Source organism: Nannobrachium achirus (assembly GCF_963921795.1).
Source record: "Nannobrachium achirus genome assembly, chromosome: 10".
In the NCBI taxonomy this organism is placed as follows: Eukaryota; Metazoa; Chordata; class Actinopteri; order Myctophiformes; family Myctophidae; genus Nannobrachium; species Nannobrachium achirus.
In genome coordinates this window covers 63,898,159-63,918,467 of record NC_137819.1, presented here as the reverse complement: position 1 = coordinate 63,918,467, position 20,309 = coordinate 63,898,159, and the positions used below count along the sequence as shown (strand labels likewise).

Below are 20,309 nucleotides of genomic sequence, written 5' to 3'. Positions count from 1 at the left end.
CTATCAAACATTTCACACTTTACCAGTTGACACTGAATGAGAGCACAGTTTTTAAAGCCTGTCATGAGAATGAGGAGGGATTAGGACAGGTGGGTGGTCTTGTTGTAGGAGGCGGAGGGACTGGTTCAGGTTGGTGGTGCTAAGGTGAAAACCTGGTACACTTGTGGGTGGTGGGTGGTGCTAAGGTGAAAACCCGGTGAACTGGTGGGTGTGACAGATACTCACATCTGGTAATGAGTTGAGGATTAAGCCAATCTTCTCCTCCATGTTTCACTCTGCAGGAAGTAGAACAACAATGCATCAATGTCTCAGTGTCTAACACAACGTCTCCACTAGCTGACACTACAGTGTTTCTCCTATCATTATCTTGGTCCTGCAGCCCATCCAGACATACAGTACTCACTGCTGCCCAGTTTGGATCTCATCTCCTCCTCAGACTCCACCTTAACCTCTAGAGAACTCCACTCTCCTTGTATCCCTTCTTGATGCAACTTTACTATGCAGATTTATTTTGGATAGGCTATGTCTTGTTATTTCTCAACCACAAGAACTAGTTTCTTTGAGGCACTAAACTATTCTCTCTGCAGTCTAGTTAAGTTATTATTTACACTTTGCAGGGTGTAAATAAGGGCAGGGACACATTTCTACATGTTCTAACTCTGGTCCATAGCGTTAGAAGGTGTTATCCTTAACGCTATGTCACCGATGAGCCCTTGCACTCACAGCCACGGTAGCCCAGCCTGCTCAGCCTCTCATCTGTTGTCTTAAATAAAAAGTAGACTACTTAACTACTCACCAAAACAAAGACAGATCTGAGGTTGAAAGCGTACTTTCCTTAGTGAGTTAACTCTCTCTCAGCCATTTACAATATGCTTGTGCGCCTATACTGCCAGGAATATTATTAATTTCCAAGTTATCAGTAGCCTAACCCAGCAGGGATAATATGATTGCAGAATGTAGTACACGTACTATACCACTAGAGTGTGCCCAACGATTAGGTCTTGCAGTCTGGACTAAGCCTGGACAGCATGTGGACCATAATGGCCGCCTATGGAGCCGCCATTATGGCTCCCGGTCCGCCGAACGGGAGCGATCCCGCACGCCCTGAACGTCGTGCGCACGCCGTGCACACTCGTTTTTGCTCCTGAGTGACCGCTCTGTCAGCCTGCCATTTTTTTCCGAATGAAAATCTGTCTAAATATGTGTCCCAATCTCACTGAGAGCCAGTCATTGCAATTTTTTTCATTTTCATTTTGTCATTCCATTTGAAAGCTGGGGATCATAGCTACAAAATGATATATTGGTTGTGGAGATTGACCCAACAGTTTTGAAGATATGGCTTATAGAATGATGCCATGCTAAAATACTACTTCTGAGATATTTACCTTTTAAATATAATTCTAACCTGCAATGACGTGACTCCGCCACATGGGGAAGTAGAGAGGCACAATTCAATTCAAAAAGCTTTATTGGCATGAGAACACAAACGTTTACATACACTCTAACTTAGAGAACTTGGCTATTTCTTTACTTTAGTAAATCCAATTTCCAATACTTTTACTTCTACTCCACTACATCTCGGTTCCAAATATTGTACTTTTACTCCACTACAATTTTTGAAAACTTTAGTTACTAATTACTTTGCAGATATAAATTATAATATTATAAAACATGCACGGACCACTTTAGCCCTATTTTATACCTCGGTAATTTGAAAATAGCAGATCTACAAGCTCAAAACGCGTCGCATGTGAGCATGTAGATCGGCTATTTTTTCCACCACTGGTTACTGTGTGTGAATTATTTCGTAACCAATCTTATCTTATCTTTGTAGCCAAATGCGGTAATATCGGAACTCCATTACTTAGCGATGCAAACCACAGTATTTATCCCGTTCATTCAATGTTGTTATACATCTAACATCTAACAATAGATAACTGTAGCTATGCTAATTGCTAATAGCTAACTAAGTGCTTCATGTTACATGAGTGTTTGTGTAACTTCAGTCAGAAGTATAATCTGACCTGATAATAAAACACAATCTACAGGCTTAACCGCCTCACGTTGTGAGCTTGTAGAAGAGAGCAACAATATAGTTGGGTCACGTTTTATTTGTTTATACGATGCCTGCGTTAGCCTGCAGCTAGCGCTAGCTAACGCTAGCTAGCGTTAGCCGTTAGCCACTCATAGCCAGTTAGCCAGTCAACCAGAATAGTCTACTCTAAAGTCAACTTTCCGACGGCGAGTGAACGATTGCATTCCATCCATGTTTTCTTGGCTGTCAATTTATTGTCCAAAAAAAAAAACAACGCTCTGAACGTTACGACGACCAGTGGTGAAAGTGAGCTAGAACGGCCGGAACCCCCGTTCCGTTAAAACATTTGGGGCCGGAACGGAGTTCCGTTAAGAAAAGGAGAAGCCAGCTGTCAAAATCCCATGTTAAATAACCTGCCACAAACGCACGTCCAGGAAGAAAACAATAGCCTATACTAAAGTCAGATTAACATACAGTAGGCTACACAAGTGTAACTAGTTAGACTATATTTTCTGATGAAGTGCTTCTAAATTATTCCCGTGGGTTTGTGTAGGTCAGTGTAATCGATTCTGTTTCAGTGTTTGACACGGAGCGGGTAGAGTAGAGGTGGGACGTTCGTGAACGAATCGAGTCGTTTGAACGGCTCTTTGAAATGAACGATAGGATTCGGTTCACAGTAGGGAGCCGTTCCTTCGAATGAGCCAGTCTTTTTGAACGGCTCTTTGAAAGGAACGGATCCCAGAGAGCCGGCTCACTTCAAAGAGCCATAAATCCCATCTCTAGGAGAGACTCGTCGTGTCTGTGGCACTGTGCCTGCCATGGTGCCTGCATGCGATGCAGCCTAGACCAAAGGCAGAATAGACCAAAATGATTCCATTCTAATTTCTGCATCTAGCTTAAATATTGGAAATACTCCAGTAAAGTAGGCTAGGCTATACTTAAAACCTGTACTTAAATACAGTACTTTAGTAAATGTACTTAGTTACTTTAGATAACTGGTTATAATAATATTAATAATAATATATTATATTATCTGGAATTTATATAAAGCTTTCAAACATGCTTTACATGTGTGTGGGGGCCTGGGGAGACAACAAATAAGAGAGCAAGATATGGTGACTAGACTAGGATAGAATAATGTTGCTCTGTCAGCATTTCTTTCTTTGTTGATGCTGCTACTATATGTGTTTATGTGGATATACTAAACAAAATGTTGTTGTACAGTGACCATAAACATCTTATCTTATCTTAGGTGATTCTGCTTTTTTGTTTTTATGAGATACTTAAATGGTTTCCTGTGGAAATAAGCTTAGTCTTTTCATGGATCTCCTTTTAGTAGGCCTAGACCTTGTACCAGTGAACTGTACCGTCGTGAAACTGTACCTTTTCCTATGCAAACTTCTAATAAAGTCTTCAATCAATCAATCAATCAATGCTAGCCCTGCATGCTTACCCTTCTGTATGGAACAATGAACAATTTGAGGAGGTTTATTATAGATATTTCCTTTAGGATTTCAATCATGATTCATGTTACAGTAAGTGTAATGCCGTTGCCTAATTCAGGTGTAGGACCTGTACTGTTTTTATTGTGTGTATAACTATGCCAAAATGCAGTTTTCTATGCATTTCATGGGTTTTGGTGGGTTAGAGCCTCCCAATTTTTTTCCGGCCGCGCAGCTTCGCCGCGCGGCCAATTTTGGGACAGTTCCGGCAAGAATTTCAAACCACTTTCACCACTGACGACGACACTGTTCTATTCAATGCTAAGCTAACTCAGTGACAAAGGAAGGCTTCACGGAAGACAAACGCATACGTCACAGACGCCTCCAGGCAGGAACGGATCATTTTCACCCGCGTAGAAGAAGAAACAGCGGAAGTGAACGGCGGAAAAATAATAAATAAAATAATACACTAAATCATTATAACAACATTACGTGGTTAATAATTGTTCATTTGGAACACACGTGGCATTAAATTAATGGGATAAATACTGTGGGTTGCATCGCTAAGTAATGGAGTCCCGATATTACCGCATTTGGCTACAAACGGCTAACAAAGGCATATTTTGTTAGCATTAGTTAGCATTTTAGCTAATATCAACTGGGAGGACTAACAGAATTATGTACCGATCTCTCACATTAATTACATTAGTTAAGCTCTGGCGTTTAAGTGAAATGTAGCCTGAAATTTATGAAATGCTTTAGTGGCTTTATCACATTTTAGTGAGAAAAAAAAAAAGAGGTATTTTCAGTCCCTGTCTAAAGCTGTACTTGCCGAGATGACTAGCTCTCAATGAGATTGGGACACATATGGTAAAGTTTGATAAGAAAAACGTCAGCTTTCAATGCTATGGAAAGGCCTATGCTATGTTATGGCCGAACGACTTCCGGGTTACGTCATCGATGATGTCATTTCCATCGTAATATGTTTCTTTAGACTGAAATGAAGCTAGAAAGGTCAGTTTTTGCTCTAAAAATGTCAAAAAAATACCAAAAAAATCAGAAAATCATCAGCAAGGCGACGTTTGGCGATCTGGCTGGCTGGGCCTCCTCAAAATGGCGATGTTTGGCGATTTGGCTGAGAAACTGTTAAGGAGAACTCCTTCTAACACTAAGGACCAGAGCTCAAGCCCAACAGATGGCATATTGATTTACTAACTGTAACATTGCAGTAATGATTACTAACAATTAGGCTTATCATTGTGAAGGCAAACGTTTCTGAACTGAACGTCTCACATCCTGCAAGTGGAAATATCCAATCTGCTAAATCACACCTTGCATGCTTGCAGATCAGCATACAACACGTCTTACGACAAAGTCTAAAGGCCTTTCCATACTGTTTCGACCAACAAACTTTTCGTCGGAAAGGTCCGGTTCAACTAAACTACAAAATGGCGCCACTCACAACTGAAAAGCATTACCCCGAAATGGAGTTGGGAAAGCTGCAAAAGGTTTGGTGGTCGGAGACAGAATGGACAGCCCTTTAGTTAGGCTTTACTTGGGAGGTAATAATCTATGAGTTTTCTTTTTTTCGTGGCATGTTATGTTTAATCAATCTACAGAGTGGACCACAGCGCTTGGAGTAGACCACGTTTTAAACACCACAGCACGCTAATCACACGCTAAAAGGAATGGGCGCTAACTCGTTATTATCACATTAAATTTGACAGCCCTACTAAATACACAAATATGTACACATCTATGTGTGACTTTGTGTCAGAGTGAATACTCTGTTCAGAGACACATGAGGGAAACACTGCACATTCAGTGCACTAACATGGACACAGCTCAAGTCTACTCACTTGCAGTTCTCCAGGACTGGAACATTCACCATCATGTTGGAGCTCAGGTCCAGCTCTCTTAGGGAGGGATGAGAGCTTACAGCTGAGACCAGAAGTTCACAGCATCTCTCTGACAAGTTGCAGTGAGCCAGTCTGAATGAAGAATGAAACACCAGATTGATTGATTCATAATCATATTTGAACTGGGAATCCCCACCCTTACAAGCACTAGGAACAATGCCTCGCAGTGAGCTTGTAGATCAGCTATTTCGGAATGTTTGCCTCTTCCTTCCAGAATATTTGACAATTTGGTCAATTTGGTTTTAAAGTTAATAAATTGTACCTTTATAAATGTGCAGATACCCTGTATACACCTATACTGTGTGTTGCACATTAAGCTGGGGACGCCCAAAAATAGTTTTGGGACCCCATTGGGGTCACACGTTGAAAGTAGCAAATCTACAAGCTCACATGAGCTTTGTGTCAAACATGTTTGTGGTCATTGTAACGTCTACTCAGGCACATAGGCTTGGGTTATCATGATATCAAGCTTATATATTCTCACCACAGCATTCATATTACATTCACATAATACAGTACATATTACAGAAGTGATCAATATAAATCAGGTAAATGTATCTTACCGTAGAATCTCCAGCCTACAGTGCATACTCTTCAGTCCTTCACAGAGCAGCTCCACAAGTCCTGGGTCGTTCAGGTCGTTTTCACTGAGGTCCAATTCTCTCAAATGGGAAGGATTAGAGCTGAGAGCTGAAGCCACAACTTCAACCTCTGCCTTTCTGAGTTTACAGCCAACAAGTCTGTAAATGCAGATTAAAGGGACAGTTCACTTTCAAAAAAGCTGTTGGTCTTGTTATCATCTAATCAGGCTTTTATGAACACTCTGAACAGTTTTTAATTTGCTTGATTCAATATTTAGATATTTTATGTAAATGTTATCAGTCTTCCTTCACCCATTGTAACTTCAAACTCCATTTTAACGGTCAGGGGGTTAAACACACCCATTATTTCTTTCTGGGATAAGCTTTTATTTTAAAATGTTCCTGTCCTCTCAGTGAAGAATATAAAGTAATCCATAATCTATCAGGTAACAGTGTTCCAGTGTCCTATACATCCTAGTATCATAATCTATCAGGTAACAGTGTTCAGTGTCCTATATATCCCACTATCATAATCTATCAGGTAACAGTGTTCCAGTGTCCTATACATCCTAGTATCATAATCTATCAGGTAACAGTGTCCCAGTGTCCTATACATCCTAGTATCATAATCTATCAGGTAACAGTGTTCCAGTGTCCTATACATCCTAGTATCATAATCTATCAGGTAACAGTGTTCCAGTGTCCTATACATCCTAGTATCATAATCTATCAGGTAACAGTGTCCCAGTGTCCTATACATCCTAGTATCATAATCTATCAGGTAACAGTGTTCCAGTGTCCTATACATCCTAGTATCATAATCTATCAGGTAACAGTGTTCCAGTGTCCTATACATCCTAGTATCATAATCTATAAGGTAACAGTGTTCCAGTGTCCTGCATCCCAGTATCATCTATTTGTTTAGCAAAGGTGAGCAACTGTTTATGAGCCTAGTATTTGGAATTCTGTTCCATTGAACCTTAAAAGGATAATTTATTCACAATCAACTGATCCATCACATGAGGGACTAATAAGCTTGTAGTTGACAAGAGACATCTTTGAACTTGTACTACAGAGTGCTTTCACCATGGTGAAGGGGATTTAACAGTATTATTGGAACTTTTATCTACCCTAAATTCTAATAAATCTTTATCAATGGTAAATGGTATATTTATATAGTGCCTTGGTCCAAGGTACTTTAGAGAGATTGTGCATTACATTCACCCATTCACACACACATTCAATACATTCACCCATTCACACACATTCATACACCGATGGTGGAGGAAACCATGCAAAGCACCAACCTGATCATAGGGAGCAACTAGGGGTTCAGAGTCTTTCTCAAGGACTCTTCCACACTAACTCTGGGGAAGCCTGGGATCGAACTGCCTGGGAATCCTTTGGGAACCCTTTGTGTTCTAATGACGGTTTCTCTACCCACCCCTGAGCCACTGCTACCCGTCATAGTTTAAAAAGTTAACTGTAATGGCAGATTGACTCTAGGATGTTTCTATTCACTTGACTACTAACCGAGCCTTTGTGCAGTTCCTCACAGCTGGGATCAGTCTTTTTCGAAACTGCTCTGCTGTGTTGTATTTCTTCAGGTCAAACTCTTCCAGAACATCCTCAGACATCTGCAGCATAAAGGCCAGAGCTGAACATTGGCTCCCAGACAGTTTCTTCTTTGACCCGTTCTTTGACTTCAGGTAGTTCTCGATCTCCTGATGTACTGAGTTGTCGTTCATCTCCATCAAACAGTGGAAGATGTTGATACATCTGTCAGGGGAGGCATCACCTGAGTACATCCTCTTCAAGTTCTTGATGGCTTTCTGGATCTCCTCTGGACTGAATTCTGTCTGACCCAATAGTCCTCCTAAAAGACTCTGGTTGGACTCCAGTGAAAGGCCATGAAGGAATCGAACAAGTAAGTCCAGGTGGCCATTTTTACTCTTCAGGGATTTTTTCTTGGCAGCTTTCAGGAAGCCTGAGAGGGAGCTGTCACTCTTGTATTTATTGTCTTCCAGGAATGTCTTCAGTACCTTCATGTTCTTCTGTGTGAAACAGTGGAACAGGTAGACTGCAGCCATAAACTCCTGGATGATCAGATGAACAAAGCTGTAGACCGTTTTCTGGAACAGCACACTCTCTCTTTTAAAGATCTGTGTGCACACTCCTGAGTACAGTGAGGCTTCTTTCACATCAAGACCACACTCTTCCAGGTCTTCTTGGTAGAACATGATGCTACCTTTCTCCAGATGTTCAAATGCCAGCCTTCCCAGGTTCAGAAGAACTTCCCTGTCAGTCTCTGTGAGGTGCTGTTGATTAACCTCATCTGTCTCACCATACTTCTGCTTCTTCCTCTTTGTCTGAACCAACAGGAAGTGGCAGCATATCTCAGTCAGGGTCTTGGGCAGCTGTCCTATCGTGTGTGTCATCAACATGTCCAGCAGAACGGTAGCAATGATCCAACAGAAGAGTGGGATGTGACACATGATGTAGAGGGTCCTTGATGTCTTCAAGTGTGAGAGGATTCTGTCGGCCAACTTCTCTTCACTTTTCTTTAAAGACTCCTCCTTCTGGGGGTCTGGGCTGGTCTGTTCCTCATCAACAAATCTGTTCCTAAAGTACTTCTCCTTCTGGGGGTCCGTGAACCCTCGTACTTCTGTCACCAGGTCAACATATTCAGGAGGGATCTGATTGGCTGCTGCAGGTCTGGTGGTTATCCAGAGGAGGGCTGAGGGGAGCAGATTCCCCTCGATGAGGTTTGTCAACAGAGCATCCACTGATGATGTCACATCAGAAAAACTGTTTTTTTGGAAGTGGAATGAAGACCTGCTTTCATCCAGACCATCAAAGATGAAGCCAACCTTCCAGACAGCGAGCTGCTCTGCTGTGACATTCTTTAATGTCGGGTGGAAATCATGGATCAGTGAGAGAAGACTGTACTGCTCATCTCTGACCAAGTTCAGCTCCCGGAATGAGAAGGGAATTAAGAGATCTATATCTTGATTTTCCAAACCCCTTGCCCAGTCCAGAATGAACTTGCGCACAGAGAATGTTTTTCCAATGCCAGCGATGCCCTTGGTCAGAACTCTTCTGATGGGTGTCTTTCTGCCAGGGCGGGGTTTAAAGATGTCACAGCAGTTGATTGGTTCGTCTTGGAAGGTCCTCATGTTGGACGCTGTCTCAAGCTGTATCACCTCATGTTGCCTATTAACCCCTTCACTCTCTCCATGTGAGATGTAGAGCTCTGTGTAGGTGCTGGTGAGGGAGGTTCCAGACTCTTCCGTCATGTGGTCTTTCACTTCATCAAGACTCTCCAAACTGTCCTTATAATCCTTCAAATCACCCTGCGGACTGACATCTGAAATGAGAGAAAATAAGAAAAATACATGTTTTAAACATTCAGGTTAATATAAAATGTTGGATCTTTACAGCACACATGCACACATTATTAAATAAATGCCCTCCAGAAAATGTGCAATTTAAGAAAACCAGCCAAAAGTAACAACACAATATCAGTTGTTTTTGTCCAGATGTTGATAGTTGTTTAGCTTCATTATTTGCACATAGATATTGATACTGACAATATTTTGAATATTAAGTCTATGATTTCCGAAATGTAAGCATTCAATTTATTAATATGAATTTGTAATTAGTACAAATTATATCTAGTCTTACTTTGTCCAGGTGTGGTTCTGGATCTCTTGGACGCCTGCTCTGTCACAACACAACCACTCCTCTTCCTCTCTCTGTGTAGATGAATAGACAACTTATTATGAACATAGACAATGACTTATGAATACATATCAATATCACTCCAAGGCCCTCAACTTAATACTAGTAAGACGCCCTAAGGCCAAGAAGCGACCACTGCACGCATCCACCTGGGTGATGGCAGACTGCTGGGCGAGTGCTGGCGCATTGGCATGGGATCAACTTTGACCAAAGAATGCACAGACCAAGTTGATTGTTTAATGTGGCCAAAACGTGGCCAAAATGTGTCCATATTTTCCTTAATATGGAGATGGCTGAAGTCATAGACCACATATGAGACTGACACAATATGTCCATATATGGGCATAAAAGGGTCCAAGGACGGAATGAATTTGCAAGTGTGACTTGCGTTGGCCAGACGGCGGTGCCACTCGTCTCCTCCGGCACATCAGCGCACGCAGGCAGACTGCTGGGTGGCAGCCAGGCCATGTGGAGCTGGCATGGACCTGGGTGACAGCAGACTGCTGGGTGAGCGCTGGTGCTTTGGCATGGAATCAACTTTGACCAAAACTAGACTGCACTCTGTCGAGGTGCCAACTTGTGCCTTGTGCACTCATGGCCATGTATGGCCTACTTGTGCTCCAGCAGAGCGCGCCCTGATATTTATATCAGGTTGCACTTGTTGATGGTGACGTCACCCAGAATGCTTATGACCTGCAGGTTTTCATACTAAATGTGACCTACATTCACAAGTGTGCAAACAAGCATTGTCAACATGCAACATGGTTTCAAGTCAGACAGATCACTTTGTCATGCAGTGTTGTACCTGAACCCGTTCAATGAATGATCATTCATGAACACGTTCATATTTTGGGCGAACATGAACTTAACATTCTTTGTTTCTGCTTGAACGTTATTGTTTGTGCAGTGGTTTGGTCAGTGGTCGTCTGCCCTCTCGTCTTTCTTTTCATTCACATGCTCCAATAGCACCCAGCTGCAGACTCGCAGACCTCGCTAACTTTGATATGTGAGTACCTGAGCGGTGCTTTCTGTAGCTCAAAATACATTTGAATAGCCAAAAATAAAAATATCATGGCAAAAAAAAAAAGAACTAAAAAGAACTAAGTTAGTTCATTTTGGGGAACCAATGTAGAATTGTGAACTATAAAACTAGTTAATTTTAGAAGTTTTGAACTTGAACTTGTTCATGTTTAAATTTATTTATTTATTTATTTATTTATTTGTTTATTTAGACGGGACAATGCATATTAATGAACACTACATGAATGCAATGTAAATACACCGGAATTAGCAAGAATGCTAAATTTCATCCGTAGTCCCCACATGAAGACAAAAACCAAAACAGGTTGACGAACAAAAACACAGGAGGGGAAGAAAGAAAAGGCATAATGTGGAGGGGGGGGGGGGGGGGGTTGCGTGGGGGGGGGGGGGGGGGGTTGAAAGGCGGGTGTATGGTTGTGTGTGTGCATGCGTGTACGTCTGGGAGTCATGTTTGTGTTAGCGTGAGTCTGTGTAGAGGCTTCCAGATAGCAGCCTAGGTCAGAATGTCTTTTCCGCTGGTGTCAGTGCGATAATTGTCTCTCCGCGATGTTTGGGCTATGAGACATCCTTGGCTGGAACAGTCCAGAAGACACAACAACAGGTGTTTGAGGGTGGGAGGGTGGGAAGCATGAGGGGGTGTGGGGGGGATAGGCTTTCTTCACAGTGTCAATGGGAACCTTGCGGGAATGGGGGGGGGGGGGTCCAATCCGTTGAATTCAGCTTGTTTTAGAGCGAGTGAAATAGAATAGAGTATTCACTCTAATGTCCGTTTCCTGGTCCTCTGTATAGGGCAGTGAGTCTCTCCATCAAAGTTTACGATCAATCTCCATGTTGTTATCTCCGTAATGCCTCAGCTCAGCGATCAGTGTTCGCATCAGTCCGGGCACACGGCCCTCTCAGTTCATTGATCGCCCCGTTCAGAGTACCCACAAATTAACTTTCCCAACACTGTTGTCATGTTATACAGTAGTGTTACATATTGTATAGGAGGATTGACATACTGTGTGTGTGGAGGTCCAGGTTCACTGAAGTTAAGAGGTTCAAATTTAGACCGGTCACTCTTCATAGACACACAGCTGGGTGTTGGAGACTCTGCTCTGTGACTTCTGGAATCATACAAATGTTTATACATTTATCATGTGAATGAAACAGGGATTTTGGTGGTTTTGCTTGTGTACATGACCTATGTAAAATAGTGTGTTACATAGATAGATATTACATATAGATACAACATAGTGTGTTACATAGATAGATATTACATATAGATCCAACATAGTGTGTTACATAGATAGTGATTTGTACCACTTCTTTCGGTCAAAGACCGATGACACAAGACTTAAAGGCCAAAATGTAAAGTGGGCTAGTATAGCGCCACCATGAAAATACAAACACAAGAAAATTGGTTAGTAGCTTGCTAGATTAGACACATCCATCCAGGCAGACAGATCATGTTATAATATATTGTATAGGAGGATTGACATACTGTGTGTGTGGAGGTCTCGGTTGATCACTGAAGTTGGGAGGATAATCTTTAGACCAATCACTCTTCATAGACACACAGCTGGGTGTTGGAGACTCTGCTCTGTGACTTCTGTAATCATACAAACGTGTATACATTTATCATGTGAATGAAACTGATTTTGGGGGTTTTGCTTGTGTACATGACCTATATAACTTCACCACTGAACACCACATTGTGATTTGTACAACTTCATTCACAAACTGCACACAAATTAACTGATAATCAAGATACAGATTGAACAGGGAGGACACACTGTTATTAATGTATTGTTTTGTAGTTTAAACATGCATGACATCACTAGGTCATGTTCAGGGGTGTCACACCAAATTCTGGGCCCTGGGTACTTTAACTATTGAAAAATAGCAGATATACAAGCTCACAGCGCGGCACCGAGTGCCACGCTGTGAGCTTGTAGATCTGCTATGTCAGTGGTGCTCAAACTTTTTCATGTGAAGGACCCCCAAAATGATACGTGTCTCAAATTAATTTGTTCCAGGGACCCCTCAGAAGCAAAATTTGAGTCACAAATGTTCACTTATATTCAAAGATTTGCACACATTTTCACAGCTTTTCAAAAATAGCAGATCTACAAGCTCGCAGTGCGGCACTCGGTTAGGGATGCTGAGATTAATCGATACAGATCATAATCGCGATACAAATGTGCACGATAGGAGTGAATCAGTTCATTGGTGCGACACCCCTGAACATGACAAAGTGATGCCATTCATGTTTAAACTACTATAAAACAATACATTAAAACTCTTTCTGTGCCAAATGCCAAAATGGCTCCAAGGTTCATGTGCCACCCATGAATTTTTTTTTTTTTTTTTATACAAAAAACTCAAAAGACGTCAAAGACGTCATTGGCACTGAACGCCGTCAAAAAAAACGTCAAGAGACGTCATTGGCACAGAATGAGTTAATAACAGTGTGTTCTCCCTGTTCAATCTTTATCAGTTACTATGTGTGCAGTTTATGAATGAAGTTGTTGTGATTTGTCAGTCACAGTTGCAGTTTATGAATGAGTTGTTGTGATTTGTCAGTCACTTGACTGACAGCGATCCCTTGATTCTTCCAGGAAGTCCGGACTACAACTGTTGCAGTCGCTCCAATGAACTGCAGAGGAGAACGAGGCATCAGCTTTTTATATCTGTGATCAGCACCCCTACTCTTGGTGCCGCGCTGTGAGCTTGTATATCTGCTATTTTTTCAATAACTAAAGTATACAATAATTCCAGGCCCCTCCACCTTGGGCCCTAATAACTCCCCCCCCCCCCCCCCCCCTTGTGACGCCCCTGGTCATGTTATAGTGTTATATATTGTATAGGAGGATTGACATACTGTGTGTGTGGAGGTCTCGGTTGATCACTGAAGTTAGGGGGAATATCTTTAGACCAGTCACTCTTCATAGACACACAGCTGGGTGTTGGAGACTCTGCTCTGTGACTTCTGGAATCATACAAATGTTTATACATTCATCATGTGAATGAAACAGTTATTTTGGTGGTTTTGCTTGTGTACATGACCTATGTAAAATAGTGTGTTACATAAATAGATATTACATATAGATACACCATAGTGTGTTACATAGATAGTGATTTGTACCACTTCTTTCGGTCAAAGACCGATGACACAAGACTTAAAGGCCAAAATGTAAAGTGGGCTAGTATAGCGCCACCATGAAGATATAAACATAATGTACAAGAAAATTGGCTAGTAGCTTGCTAGATTAGACACGTCCATCCAGGCAGACAGATCATGTTATAATGTTATATATTGTATAGGAGGATTGACATACTGTGTGTGTGGAGGTCTCGGTTGATCACTGAAGTTGGGAGGATAATCTTTAGACCAATCACTCTTCATAGACACACAGCTGGGTGTTGGAGACTCTGCTCTGTGACTTCTGTAATCATACAAACGTGTATACATTTATCATGTGAATGAAACAGTGATTTTGGGGGTTTTGCTTGTGTACATGACCTATATAACTTCACCACTGAACACCACATTGTGATTTGTACAACTTCATTCATAAACTGCACACATAGTAACTGATAATATAGATACAGATTGAACAGGGAGAACACACTGTTATTACAGCGCGGCACCGAGTGCCACGCTGCGAGCTTGTAGATCTGATATGTCAGTGGTGCTCAAACTTTTTCGTGTGAAGGACCCCTAAAATGATATGTATTTGGCCACGGATCCCCATCTCAAATTAATTTGTTCCAGGGACCCCTCAGAAGCAAAATTTGAGTCACAAATGTTCACTTATATTCAAAGATTTGATCTACAAGCTCGCAGTGCGGCACTCGGTTAGGGTTGCTGAGATTAATCGATACGGATCGTAATTGTGATACAAATGTGCACGATAGGAGTGAATCAGTTCATTCAGTGTGTATCGTTACAATTGACATCTGAAATCGTGATGTATCGTTTCGTGATGTATCGTATTCTCTAGTGATGTATCGTATCATATTGTGATGTATCGTTTGATGCATGTCTGAATGGGTTTTTGATGTAGTATTTCATTCTATCCTGTGTTTCCGAGGCATCTTGAACCGTTTACTGCAGCTGTGACTGCCAGTAAGTTTTACATTTAGTTTAACTCTTGTTACAGGTTAATTTGATTCCATTTGTACTCTCTGAGTTATGATGGTCCTTAAAATGTAAACGTTAGAGAATCACTGGTATTGTTATTGTATAGTGATGTTAAGTCCAAATCACAATAAAATCGTGAAAAGGGGTGTATCGCATCGTATCGGGAACAGGGGTAAATCGTATCGCATCGTATCGGGGTCAAGTATGATTTGTAATGCATCGTATCGGCAGGATTTCAATGTATCGCAAATATATCGTATCGCTGGCAGTGTATCGAGATGCTTATCGAATCTTCTCAGTGATGGAGATCAGCACCATAGACATAGAGAGGTAGACACCTCCTTCTGAGGGACCAAGGGAATCTGTGTCCATCGCTTCCACGTTTGTCACCCATAGGGAAGTTGCTGGGCCAATCAGAGGCAGGTGGGGGCGGGTCTTTACGTAGGCAGCCTGTAAGAACAGCTGAGAATTGTAGTCCTTGGATAAGTCCCGGAAAAAAAACGTGATGTGATTTGCCAGTAGTCACTTGACTGACATTGATCCCTTGGTTCTTCCAGGAAGTACAGACTACAACTGTTGCAGTCGCTCCAATGAACTGCAGAGGAGAACGAGGCATCAGCTTTTTATATCTATGATCAGCACCCCTACACTCGGTGGCGCGCTGTGAGCTTGTATATCTGCTATTTTTTCAATAGCTAAAGTATAACATAATTCCAGGCCCCTCCACCTTGGGCCCTAGTAACTCAGTCCCACTGACGCCCCTGGTCATGTTATTGTTAGATATTGTACAGGAGGATTGACATACTGTGTGTGTGGAGGTCCAGGTTGATCACTGAAGACAGGAGGATTAAATTGTTTAGACCAGTCACTCTTCATAGACACACAGCTGGGTGTTGGAGACTCTGCTCTGTGACTTCTGGAATCATACAAACGTGTATACATTTATCATGTGAATGAAAAGGTTGTTTTATTTGTATCTAGTATGAGAGTGTATAACCTTTTGGACAACAGCTAAAACTGCAAAACAATATAGCAATAGAAAGAGCAATAAAAAGGGGTTTCCTAGATAGATATAACAGATAGATATAGCATAGTGTGTTACATAGATAGATATAACATAGTGTGTTACATAGATAGATATAACATAGTGTAATCCATAGATAGGTCATGTAAACAAGCAGTCAGTCTTTAGAGTGCAGCTTCACCACTGAACACCACATTGTGATTTGTACAACTTCATTCACAAACTGCACACATAGTAACTGATAATATAGATACAGATTGAACAGGGAGGACACACTGTTATTAATGTATTGTGTTATAGTAGTTTACACATGCATGAGATCACTTTGTCATGTTATAGTGTTATATATTGTATAGGAGGATTGACATACTGTGTGTGTGGAGGTCCAGGTTCACTGAAGACAGGAGGATTGAATTCTTTAGACCAGTCACTCTTCATAGACACACAGCTGGGTGTTGGAGACTCTGCTCTGTGACTTCTGGAATCATACAAATGTTTTACATTTATCACGTGAATGAAAAAAGTTGTATCCAGTATGTGAGATTACCACTTTTTGGGGTTTTGGCACTTCAATGTTGAAACAACAGCAAAAACTACAAAACAATAGCAGTAGAAACAGCAATAAAAATGGGTTTAGATATTCCAGATAGATTAACACATGAAGAAACTGTCAAGAACGAAAGAAAGATCCAGGGCAAAAGGAATCGCTCTAGTGCAGCTTCACCACTGAACACCACATTGTGATTTGTAGGAACACAACCACCTACCGACCATGGATTGATATCTAGACCTACTGCACACACAGTAAAGTATGAAACAGAGCTGCTACGTTTAAATTCATTTTAAACCGTTATTTTATAAAAGGCCACAATGCAACATAGCTCTGTTTACACATTGCTGTGTAACTGTATATATGTTCCCCATTTTCAACTGTTCTTATTTTATTTTTGGCACTTGCTTAGGCAATGTAAACGTATGTTTTCTCATGCCAATAAAGCTCATTTGAATTGAATTGCATGAAGCCACAGGGATGTTCCCAGGATGTCGGTTTACTAAACAATAAGCCGATGCCCTGCTGCATAGAGATTAAAGGGATATTTCACTTTTTCATTTTATCGTCTAATCAGGCTTTTATGAACACCCTGAACAGTTTTTAATTTTCTTGATTCAGAATTTAGATATTTGATGTAAATGTTACCAGTCGGGGCCCCATCCAGGGCTCCTCCCCATACACACCCATTGTAACTTCAAACTCCATGTTAACCATGCAAGATGCATTAAAACCTTATTTCTGAGGGCTCATACTGCCCTCCTAATACGTGAGCTGGCCGTGTTTTGTTTTATTTTTATAACCTTTTAATTTATTTGTAATAATTCTTTATTACAAACAATAAAAAATATTAAAAAATAAACTAAAAACATTATCACAAACATACGGCCAGCTCACGTATTAGGAGTTATGACTCACCATGAAAAATAATGGGTGTTTTTAATGAATCATGGAGTTTGAAGTTACAATGGGTGTGTGTGGGAAGGGGCCCTGGATGATGGTGTCTGATAAAATGAATATTAAATATCTAAATACTGAATCAAGCAAATTAAAAACTGTTCAGGGTGTTCATAAAAGCCTGATCAGACGAAAGTGAAATATCCCTTTAACAAAGCAATGCTAATACTGGTTCATATCCTACCCGGTCTCTTATCTTCTATCCAACCTAGAAATCAAGGATGTCCTCATGTGTTTTCACATCCAGATGGCAGAATCAACTCATGATTAGCAAGATGTGCAGAATATAGTTTTACAGTTTATAAAGAATATCTGGGAATATGGTTGTTGTAAGACACAACACCGTCCTTGCATATTGTAAATAGAGTTCTCAAATTCGGCCCGAGCCCGACCCTACCCGACCGGGCCCAAAAATTACAATAATTAGTCAGCCGGGCCGGGCCTCGGGCTCCGTCACTCAAGCAACAGAGAACAGGCGCATATCTCTGTCTGCCCGTCTGCAGTGCAGCACTGAAGACTGCCTAAGTTCCTAACCAATGGACCAAGGATAATCGGTGACACATACGGAAGTATAATCTATCAGTCTCATAGAGCAGTCTGGTTGTTGTGATGACGTCACAATCGAAACCTTTTGGATATACGGAAATTCTGCCACAGCAGCGAGTCAGCGTTAGCTCTGTGTGGAGCGGCTGCGATGAAAGTTTCGAGCTGCATTTTAAATTAAAAGGCAGCAGGCAATTTCACAAGTTTGTAATAAGTTACAAGAAAAGTACATTCAAAGCGGAACCAACCTGGATATATTGACAAGGACTTAAGAGGATTGTATTACAACAACATCAACATGATCAACCTAAAAGCACCATACGTTGACAGCCTTACCTTATAGATACGATCATCTCGTCTGGTAAGATAGTATTAATTCCATTATGCTTTCTGGTTAATCAAGTGTCCTTTGCTGCTGTGTGCATTTATATGAAATACTTTACAGCCACAGCTCGCTGCTTATTACATGCCTGAGTTGTGTATGTTTAAGCATGGTGGTCAGGTGGTGTCGCGCACTAAACATAACAGATCTGCAAGCCCAGAATGCAAGCAAGATGAACACGTTTTGGGTTTATAGATCTGCCGAGCCAGCTGCCTGTGTTTGATGCGTCACAGTTGAAAGGACGAAACATAAATCACGCAGGCAGCGACAACGGCAGAAAGAGAGAGAATGAGAGCTGTATTACTGAGATTGACTGTTGACAACAACAGGGATTTAACGTTAGCCCATTTTGTGCAGAACCTTGCATGTTTCATGAACAATTTAACACGTGAAGTTGCCATTTCACCAACTATTATATGTCCATTCTCTCACTGTTGCAATGTGAGACACTGGTGCTGCCTACTGACGATTTGTTTGTTTTTTTCTCTCTCTGGCTTTTGGGTTTTCGGGTCGGCCCACTCGGGCCCAGTTAGGGCCGGGCCTTAATTTTCAGGCCTGTTGAGAACTCTAATTGTAAATCCCTCTGGATTAAGAGCTAAATGCCTAAATTGTAAATTGTAGAAGCAAAGAGTGGAAAACAAGACAATGGCCGGGCCAAGACAGTCACGTCAGAACAGGGGAAGATCCTGACACCTGTAGTGTGTGACGCTACCAGAAATACAAATCCTTTGAGATTTTTTAAATATTGCAGTGTGAGCGCAGCTTTACAGTGTTGTGTAATGTATAGGAGGATTGATTTACGTTGTGTGTGGAGGTCCAGGTTCATTACTGAAGTTAAGAGGTTCTCTTCTAGACCAGTCACTCTTCATAGACACATAGCTGGGTGTTGGATACTCTGGTCTGTAATACAGACTTCTGGAATGATATAAATGTTTCTATAATTATCATGTGAATGTTCATTTATTCAGTATTAAGTTTTCCCTCATGACATTGCAGCAACAAGAAAACAGAACCAATCATATCTGGATAGCTACTATTCAAGTGGAGTCACAAAAAAAAAGTTTCTATAATTATCATGTGAATGAAGAGGTCAATTTGTTCAGATTTGTTATTGTTAAGTCTAAATTGGAAAATGTTTTGCTTTTGCAGCGACAACAAAACATCAAAAGTATGACTATTAAAAATAGAAACAGTAACATTTGACAAACAATACTGTGCTATAACAGTTGATAAATACAGTACAGTCTATACATAGTTTACATAGATTATTACATAGAGTAGAGTATACAGAAGCAGTGTAATGTAGTGTAATGTATAGGAGGATTAACTTACGTTGTGTGTGGAGGTCCAGGTTGATCACTGAAGTTAAGAGGTTCTCTTCTAGACCAGTCACTCTTCATAGACACATAGCTGGGTGTTGAAGGCTCCGCTCTGTGGTGAAGACTTCTGGAAAGATATAAATGTTTCTATAATTATCATAAGAATGTAAGAAGTCAAGTTGTTTAATAATTTAGTTATTGTTATTCTATTATTGTTGTATTCTGTTCCCCAGCCTAAATCAAGAACAAATGTCAAGCATGATTATCCTGAGATGTGGAAAATACCCGAGTAAAAGTAATTACTCAGTAGTAGTAGTTTTTTTTGAGCATCTGTACTAAGTCATTTTTAAATGCTCTACTCTTACTGTTGCTTTTGAGTAATTTAAATGGTAAATACTTGTACTTTGTTACTTTTCATTTGGACAATGAGTAAGAGTAATTTAAATTCAGTAAATAATACATATATTTTCTTAAAGGAGTAGTTCACCCCTAAAATGACTTTTTTTCCTATTGATTACTCATGCCATGGAGACTTGAGTTCAATAATATTTTTTTTTTATGTTTGTCGCATTCCTAAGACAAAAATTAAATAATAATATATATATTTTTCTATAATATTTTCCCTGATGGCTTCCCCATCCATGTGCCA

At 40.8% G+C, this 20,309-nt stretch overlaps 1 protein-coding gene across 1 annotated transcript in view; it reads right to left on the bottom strand.

Moving 5' to 3' along the window:
- Positions 1–19,746, bottom strand: part of LOC308293223 (protein NLRC3-like) — a gene marked incomplete at its 3' end in the record, with an annotated part of 115,702 nt that extends 95,956 nt beyond the window's left edge. The window contains exon 1 of the mRNA XM_080735659.1: positions 19,674–19,746. Within this exon, the coding sequence (XP_080591785.1) occupies positions 19,674–19,741 (68 nt within the window). The 5' untranslated portion in view covers positions 19,742–19,746. The remainder of the gene's footprint in view (positions 1–19,673) is intronic.
- Positions 19,747–20,309: the final 563 nt, after the last annotated feature.